The 9621-nt window shown below is 37.2% G+C and overlaps 2 protein-coding genes across 2 annotated transcripts; both read left to right on the plus strand.

Moving 5' to 3' along the window:
• Positions 1 to 3143: 3143 nt before the first annotated feature.
• Positions 3144 to 3734, plus strand: LOC121877456 (hemocyanin B chain-like). The gene has a single exon (XM_042383222.1). The coding sequence runs from the start codon at positions 3162 to 3164 to the stop codon at positions 3732 to 3734; it is 573 nt and encodes a 190-aa protein (XP_042239156.1). The 5' UTR covers positions 3144 to 3161.
• Positions 3735 to 6438: 2704 nt separating this feature from the next.
• LOC121877318 (hemocyanin A chain-like) lies at positions 6439 to 8999 on the plus strand. Its single transcript, XM_042383008.1, has 2 exons — positions 6439 to 8040; positions 8240 to 8999. Exons 1-2 carry the CDS (start codon positions 6477 to 6479, stop codon positions 8656 to 8658), a joined length of 1983 nt encoding a protein of 660 aa, XP_042238942.1. The 5' UTR covers positions 6439 to 6476; the 3' UTR covers positions 8659 to 8999.
• Positions 9000 to 9621: the final 622 nt, after the last annotated feature.

A 9621-nucleotide genomic window follows, 5' to 3' on the forward strand; every position in this document is an offset into this window, starting at 1 on the left:
TATGTAGTGATCAGAAACTACTTTACCGATCTGTAGTGATGATGGATGGTGTTATATGTAGTGATGATGGATGGTGTTATATGTAGTCATGATGGATGGTGTTATATGTAGGGATGATGGATGTTGTTATATGTAGTGATGATGGGTGGTGTTATATTTAGTGATGATGGATGGTGTTATATGTAGTGATGATGGATGATGTTATATGTAGTGATGATGGATGATGTTATATGTAGTGATGATGAGTGATGTTATATGTTGTGATGATTAGACAACAAAATAATAACAGTTTAATGCTAAAAAAATATACTTTGCTGTACCGTTGTAGTGAAAAACATGGTGGAACTTACATATACCGTTAATGACCAATTGATGGAAGAAGAAGTTTTGGGGACTGAACAGTGAGACAATGTGGAGCCTCCCGGAGGGTGGCGTCCTACCGTGGCCTAGCGAATGAGCCGCCCGGAGGGCGGAGTTTCTGCTAGTTCTATATAATTATGAAATGGTACATCATGAAATGGTTGAGAGAAACAAACCACCGGAAGAAGACCCCCTTCAGCGAGTCTGTAGCTGCGTATATGAGAGCGCAAGAGATTCAGTTACAGCATTACAGCGTGATAGAAGCTGGAGATGTTTACCAATCAGAGTTTAGTTCTCTGGCTGAGGTGAAGGTACTAGGGGGAGTATCAAATGTTAGTTTATCTTCCTTAAGTTGTATATACTGTGGCATATGATTAAATATATTTTTATAAGTAATCTTATCTCTCATACCTTTGTCGCACACCCTAATCATAATGATTAATTTGGTGTCCTGGTAACAAGCACCCACAAGCAGCTCTCAACTGTAGACGAGATAACAAACTTTTACTATGAACCGACAAACAATAAACATATAAATCATTAAGTTTTAGTGTTCAGTTATACCAGTTCAGTTATACCAGTTCAGTTATACCAGTTCAGTTATACCAGTTCAGTTATACCAGTTCAGTTATACCAGTTCAGTTATACCAGTTCAGTTATACCAGTTCAGTTATACCAGTTCAGTTATACCAGTTCAGTTATACCAGTTCAGTTATACCAGTTCAGTTATACCAGCTCAATTATACCAGCTCAATTATACCAGCTCAATTATACCAGCTCAATTATACCAGCGAAAAACAATATTATGAATAATTTCCATAAGTCGAAATGAAAACTTGCTAATGTGAGGCAGTTTAACAGGAGATAATGACAGATAGTTTACCATGAAATATGAGGAGAGTTTACCATGAAACATGAGGAGAGTTTACCATGAAACATGAGGACAGTTTACAATGAAACATGAGGACAGTTTACCATGATATATGAGGAGAGTTTACCATGAAACATGAGGAGAGTTTACCATGAAATATGAGGACAGTTTAACATGATAAACGAGGGCAGTTTAACTTGATATATGAGGACATTTTTACATGATATATGAGGACAGCTTGACATGATATACGAAGACAGTTTAACAAGATAAATGAGGACAGTTTAACATGGTCTGTGAGTACAGTTTAACATGATATATAAGGACAGTTTAACATGATATATGTTGACAGTTTAACATGCTATGTGAGGACAGTTTAACATGATATGCGAGGGCAGTTTAACGTGATATACGAAGACAGTTTAACATGATATACGAGGAAAGTTAACATGATATATGAGGATAGTTTAATATATATGAAGACAGTTTAACATGATATATGAGGACAGTTTACCATGATATATGAGGACAGTTTAATATGATATACGAGGGCAGTTTAACATGATATACGAGGAAAGTTAACATGATATATGAGGATAGTTTAATATATATGAAGACAGTTTAACATGATATATGAGGACAGTTTACCATGATATACGAGGACAGTTTAACATGATATATGAGGACAGTTTAACATGATATATGAGGACAGTTTAACATGATATATGAAGACAGGAACAAATATGGGAATCAGTTACATTTATAAAATCTTATTATAAAAGCAATAATATATGAAGTATACATAAATTAAAATATAAATTAGACTCGTGACAAGAGTATAATTATACAGTGCAGTATATATATATATATATATATATATATATATATATATATATATTGTGTATATATATATATATATATATATATATATATATATAATATATATATATTTATATATATATATATATATATATATATAAATATATGTATATATATATATATATATATATATATATATATATATATATATATATATATATATATATATATATATATATATATATATATATATATATATATATATATATATATATATATATATATATATCGTGGCCGGACAGATGGCCGAAGAACATTTGGCCGAACGGACAAATGGCGGAACGGACATTTAACCGAATGGACATATGGCCTTTTTAGTTATTTTTTTCTTTCTTCGTTTGTAATGTATTTTTTGCACATTTTCGAAAGGATAAAAGCTATTAATTGTAATGTAATTGCTTTATAAAAATTGCTTCAGTCTCTGTGTTTAATATCTGGTAGTCGTCGGAAATAATCAGCATTACTTTCCCCAATGTCAATTTAACTAGTAATTTACAAGGACAGAGAGGTCCGTTCGGCCAAATGTCCGTCGGCTCTATGTCCGTTCGGTCAAATGTCCGTCGGTGAACCGTCCGTCGGCCAAATATATATATATATATATATATATATATATATATATATATATATATATATATATATATATATATATATAATATATATATATATATATATATATATATATATATATATATATATATATATATATATATATATATATATATATATATATATATATATATATATATATATATCACTTGCCATATTTAACCTTTAATTAACTTTTACCTGTCACCCTCTGGCCACTAACAAAGACTTTATCAACGGTTAATATTCTCTAGTTTCAAGCTAACTGTATATATGTTATTATGATTTTCATTGTGCATTAGAAAAACCGTTCCCAACTATTACGTCTCCCAAAAGTTCCTCGATCATGTCTACCCCATTTTCCTTTAACTGACATTCTGTAGTTACCCCCACAGCATACACACTCTTTCCTCGTATTATTATAAATTGGTGGAGACCGTTCACCACAGCAGCACCAGCAGTCAACATGCAGTGGCCGGTGGTTGTAGCAGCGCTCCTGGTGGCCACTGTGTCTGCTGACACAGACGTAGCCCACAAGCAACAGAGCGTTAACCGTCTCCTCTACAAGGTTACCAGCCACATCCCATCAACCTTCACCCATCTTAAGGAAGCAGCTGAAACCAGGAACCCCAGAGAGCATGCTGATCACTGCAGCGATGGTGGCACGGCCGTAAACCACCTGATGGATGAGCTGGAGCATCACCGTTTGCTCGAGCAGCATCACTGGTTCTCCCTCTTTAACGAGCGTCAGCGTGAGGAAGCCCTCATGCTCGTCGATGTATTGCTGCACTGTACAGACTTTGAAGCCTTCGAGAGCAATGCTGCTTACTTCCGTGAGCATATGAATGAAGGAGAGTTTGTTTATGCTCTCTATGTAGCTGTGACCCATTCTGACCTAACACATGATGTGGTGTTGCCACCTCTATATGAGGTCACCCCTCATTTGTTTACAAATTCGGAAGTTATCGACAAGGCTTATGCCGCTAAGATGACAAACACACCAGGCAACTTTAAGATGGAATTTACCGGCAAGGATTAATATACGTGATAAAATAAGCTGTTGCAAGTAACTTAAAGTAAACTAAACACCAGTCATAAAGTGAACTTAACACCAGTCATAAAGTATACTTAACACCGGTCATAAAGTAAACTTAACACCAGTCATAAAGTATACTTAACACCGGTCATAAAGTATACTTAACACCGCTCATAAAGTAAACTTAACACCAGTCATAAAGTGAACTTAACACCAGTCATAAAGTATACTTAACACCGCTCATAAAGTAAACTTAACACCAGTCATAAAGTAAACTTAACACCAGTCATGAAGCAAACTTAACACCAGTCATAAAGTGTACTAAACACCAGTCATAAAGTTTACTTAACACCGCTCATAAAGTAAACTTAACACCAGTCATAAAGTAAACTTAACACCAGTCATAAAGTATACTTAACACCAGTCATAAAGTATACTTAACACCAGACATAAAGTATACTTAACACCAGTCATAAAGTAAACTTAACACCAGTCAAAAAGTAAACTTAACACCAGTCATAAAGTGTACTTAACACCAGTCATAAAGTATACTTAACACCAGTCATAAAGTAAACTTAACACCAGTCATAAAGTATACTTAACACCAGTCATAAAGTGTACTTAACACCAGTCATAAAGTATACTTAACACCAGTCATAAAGTAAACTTAACACCAGTCATAAAGTATACTTAACACCAGTCATAAAGTATACTTAACACCAGTCATAAAGTATACTTAACACCGGTCATAAAGTATACTTAACACCAGTCACAAAGTATACCTAACACCAGTCATTCAGTAGACTTAACACCAGTCATAAAGTAAACTGAACACCGATCATAAAGTAAACTGAACACCAGTCATAAAGTATACCTAACACCAGTCATAAAGTAAACTTAACACCGATCATAAAGTAAACTAAACACCAGTCATAAAGTATACTTAACACCAGTCATAAAGTATACTTAACACTGGTCATAAAGTAAACTTAACACCGATCATAAAGTATACTTAACACCAGTCATAGAGTATACCTAACACCAGTCATAAAGTAAACTTAACACCAGTCATAAAAAAAACTTAACACCAATCATAAAGTAAACTTAACACCAGTCATAAAGTAAACTTAACACCAATCATAAAGTAAACTTAACACCAATCATAAAGTAAACTTAACACCAGTCATAAAGTAAACTTAACACCAGTCATAAAGTAAACTTAACACCAGTCATAAAGTAAACTTAACACCAGTCATAAAGTAAACTTCACACCAGTCATAAAGTAAACTTAACACCAATCATAAAGTAAACTTAACACCAATCATAAAGTAAACTTAACACCAGTCATAAAGTAAACTTAACACCAGTCATAAAGTAAACTTAACACCAGTCATAAAGTAAACTTAACACCAATCATAAAGTAAACTTAACACCAGTCATAAAGTAAACTTAACACCAATCATAAAGTAAACTTAACACCAGTCATAAAGTAAACTTAACACCAGTCATAAAGTAAACTTAACACCAGTCATAAAGTAAACTTAACACCAGTCATAAAGTAAACTTAACACCAGTCATAAAGTAAACTTCACACCAGTCATAAAGTAAACTTAACACCAGTCATAACGTAAACTTAACACCGATCATAAAGTAAACTTAACACCAGTCATAAAGTAAACTTAACACCATTCATAAAGTAAACTTAACACCAGTAATAAAGTAAACTTAACACCAGTCATAAAGTAAACTTAACATCGATCATAAGTCTGCAAAGTATAAGCTGAGGATTAATTTATTCATTAAACTGTTTTAATACGATGTCCGTGTGTGTGTTTGTGATGTGCCATAGTAGTTCATAATTATTCAAGGACATTCTTAATTCAGTTTTGAAAAGTCCTCCCAATAGTTCGATTCCATCACTTCCTTCCTTAGTTCATTATTAAATCAAGGGTATAAACTTCTTCATTAAAATGGTCAATAAATGACCTAGATAATACAATCCATTTTTCATAAGAATTCTCGATGAATTCTTCAATCAACGTGAAGTTAACTCAATGATTAATATGTATTTAAAGGTGATGTTTACATGATGACGTCATGAGCACTCTACTGTATGGTCTATGACATTGAACAAAATGAATGAACCAGTGAGGCAACAGCTGTCCTTCATGAACTGTACGTGCAAGTGGTCAATTAAGTTTTATGGTGTGAATTTTACTCCAGTGAAAGCTAAGGTCTGAAGATGTAAGCAAGATCTAGTTTATGGTGAAAGATTGTAATTTTTCACTACGTTTCGTGTGAGAGATATATTTAGACTTACTCGGTATAAATATATTCAAAATCTTTTACATTAGCGGTTCATATAAGAAGACGAAACCGACTGATGAAATATAAAACTAAATTAGGTTATAGTGTAAAATGCAACAATATTGGTGGAGCGGTGAAAAAGAAGAGACCCATGTTACATAAACAGCAGTAAATACACTTAAAGAATTATCTATAGTAATCCATATTTCTTTAAAACGACCCAAACACATTTCCTGAGCCGTGAAAAAAGTTGATTCTTCATTACGAACTTTTATAATGAGGCAGACAGATACAATACACTCCACAGTCGTTACCTAAGAGTCCAAAGGTACATACTGTAAATAGGCATTATCTTATCTTAATACAAATGAACCCAGTCAAGGTGTATATAAGATGGGGTAAAGGAGACCGTTCACCACAGCAGCACCAGCAGTCAACATGCAGTGGGCGGTGGTAGTAGCAGTGCTCCTGGTGGCTACTGTGTCTGCTGACACAGACGTAGCCCACAAGCAGCAGAGCATTAACCGTCTCCTCTACAAGGTTACCAGCCACATCCCATCAACCTTCACCCATCTTAAAGAAGCAGCTGAAACCTGGAACCCCAGAGAGCATGCTGATCACTGCAGCGATGGTGGCACGGCCGTAAACCACCTGATGGATGAGCTGGAGCATCACCGCTTGCTCGAGCAGCATCACTGGTTCTCCCTCTTTAACGAGCGTCAGCGTGAGGAAGCTCTCATGCTCGTCGATGTATTGCTGCACTGTACAGACTTTGAAGCCTTCGAGAGCAATGCTGCTTACTTCCGTGAGCATATGAATGAAGGAGAGTTTGTTTATGCTCTCTATGTAGCTGTGACCCATTCTGACCTAACACATGATGTGGTGTTGCCACCTCTATATGAGGTCACCCCTCATTTGTTTACAAATTCTGAAGTTATCGATAAGGCTTATGCCGCTAAGATGACAAACACACCAGGCAACTTTAAGATGGAATTCACTGGCACCAAGAAGAACGCTGAGCAGCGTGTGGCTTACTTCGGTGAGGACATCGGCCTCAACTCTCACCACGTTCACTGGCATATGGACTTCCCCTTCTGGTGGCACGGAGACAAGATTGACCGCAAGGGAGAACTCTTCTTCTGGGCTCACCACCAGCTGACGGCGAGATACGATGCTGAGCGCCTTTCCAACTACCTGCCTCCTGTAGACCCATTGTACTGGGACCACCCCATCAGAGACGGGTTTGCTCCTCATACTTCTTACAAATATGGAGGAGAGTTCCCATTCCGTCCCGATAACAAGGCGTTTGAGGATGTAGATGGTGTGGCCCATATTCGTGATATGAAGGAGATAGAAAGCCGAATCCGTGATGCCATTGCTCATGGCTACATCATCAACGCCGATGGCAGCCACACTGACATCGACAACGACCATGGCATTGACGTCCTGGGTGATATCATTGAGTCTTCCACTTACAGCACCAATGTTGCATATTACGGCGCTCTACATAACCAGGCTCACCGCATCTTGGGAGCGCAGTCTGATCCTCACCACAAGTTCAACATGCCTCCAGGAGTGATGGAGCACTTCGAGACTGCCACACGTGATCCCGCATTTTTCCGACTCCACAAGTACATGGACAACATCCTCAAGGAACACAAGGATAAGTTACCTCCTTATACTAGGGAAGAATTACTCTACAGTAATGTAGAGATAACAGATGTTGACGTCACTGAGCTCTCCACTTTCTTTGAGGAATTTGAGTTTGACTTGAGCAACGCTCTTGACAGTACGGAGAATGTCGAAGAAGTTTCTGTCAAGACCCATGTATCCCGCCTCAACCACAAGCCTTTCTCCTTCAACATTCACGCCAAAGCCGAACACGACGACACAGTCACCGTTCGTATCTATCTAGCACCAAAGTATGATGAAAACCACATTGCTCTTAACCTTGACGAGGGACGCTGGGGGGTCATCTTGCTCGACACCTTCTGGACTGAAGGTAAGTTAACAATTATTAATCCAGTTTTTCTAATTAGTTTAAAACTTCAATAAAGTTTCTCTCTTGTAATAATGATTCTTTAGCAAACATCTTATCCTAACTTTGAATGAGTAACAATCTTTATCATTTTTGTTATAGAGAGAACTATATCATTACTATTAGTGGTACCAGTATCTTTAATATGATAAATATTTTACAGTTCATGAGGGAAATAATGTCATCAAGCGAAAGTCTTCCGAATCGTCAGTGGCCATCCCTGATCGCGTGTCCTTCTTACAACTGATCCACGACGCTGATGCGGCTGTGGCCGCCGGCACTGAACTGGAACACCATGCAGATCGTAGCTGTGGCCACCCCCAAAGGCTGCTGCTGCCTAAAGGCACTGAGGAAGGCATGGACTTCTGGTTCAACGTTGTAATTACCAGTGGAGAAGACGCTGCTCACGATGACTTGACTGTCAACGATCATGGCAGCACCCACGGCTACTGCGGCGTCCACGGAGGGAAGTACCCTGACAAACGTCCAATGGGCTTCCCCTTCGACCGTCGCATCCCCGACAAGCGAGTCTGGGTTGTGCCTAACAACCATGGCCAAATTGTCCAGATCTTCCACCATTGAGTTTATTACTGATGGAGATTATCAATGAAATGTTAGCAAATATATGATTTGCATTTGTCAAGACCATGAATGTTAAATCTAGTTTCCAAATTTATCCAATACCTGTTAGAAAAAAAATGCAGGAAGTTGAAAATAAAAATAAAAATGATTACTTTTGGAAATGTATGCTCCATTTTTTTTATAATATGAGGCAGTTAAGCAGGACACGACACATCTATGAGAGCCAGAAAAATAAAATATTAAAATCTAATCTGTAATTGAAGAGTTCGTTAGAAAAATATTTTTGAGTGAAATAAATAAAAATGAATAAATAAACTTATTGAATAAAAACGTAATAAGAATAATGCAGTATAATATATATGTATACCCATGTTCTACCTTCACCTCTGAACTTGACCTTTGACACTGAGAACAGATTTTTTTGCTTACCTTTTCTAATAAAAATACAGAATAATTAAATGGATTTTTCTTTTTTTATAAAACTCAAACTCATTGTCCAAGAAAAGTCTACTGCCAGCCACAGGTAAGACAGGCCAAACACCGGATAATACCACAATACTTTACCACATCTCTGGACACAATGCTGCGTTTGGGTGTGCATGACGACTTGTATCGTTTTGGTCTTCCACCTTTTATCCACATGTGAATTACCCAGTTTTTGCCAACTTCGGTCAGATGTCCGTTCAATACTTCTTTCAGTTCCATATACTTATTCCTACAATTCTATTTCTCATTTGCTAACACCTACTGACCTCCACCACAACCCACTAACCTCCATAACCACCCACTGACCTCCACCACCACCCACTCACCTCCATCACCACCAAATGACCTCCACCAACACCCATTGACCTCCACCACCGCCCACTGACCTCCACCACACCCACTGACCTCCATCACCACCAAATGACCTCCACCAACACCCATTGACCTCCACCACCACCCACTGACCTCCATCACCAC

This window comes from Homarus americanus, unplaced genomic scaffold (genome assembly GCF_018991925.1).
Source record: "Homarus americanus isolate GMGI-L3 unplaced genomic scaffold, GMGI_Hamer_2.0 scaffold367, whole genome shotgun sequence".
NCBI lineage: Eukaryota > Metazoa > Arthropoda > Malacostraca > Decapoda > Nephropidae > Homarus > Homarus americanus.

What these genes read in the sequence shown, in the direction of transcription:
- LOC121877456 (XM_042383222.1), top strand. Translation starts at nt 3,162, where the DNA reads ATGCAGTGGCCGGTGGTTGTAGCAGCGCTCCTGGTGGCCACTGTGTCT.
- LOC121877318 (XM_042383008.1), top strand. Translation starts at nt 6,477, where the DNA reads ATGCAGTGGGCGGTGGTAGTAGCAGTGCTCCTGGTGGCTACTGTGTCT. An exon ending in CGACACCTTCTGGACTGAAG is followed by an intron (nt 8,041 to 8,239) that starts GTAAGTTAACAA and finishes AATATTTTACAG; the next exon opens with TTCATGAGGGAAATAATGTC.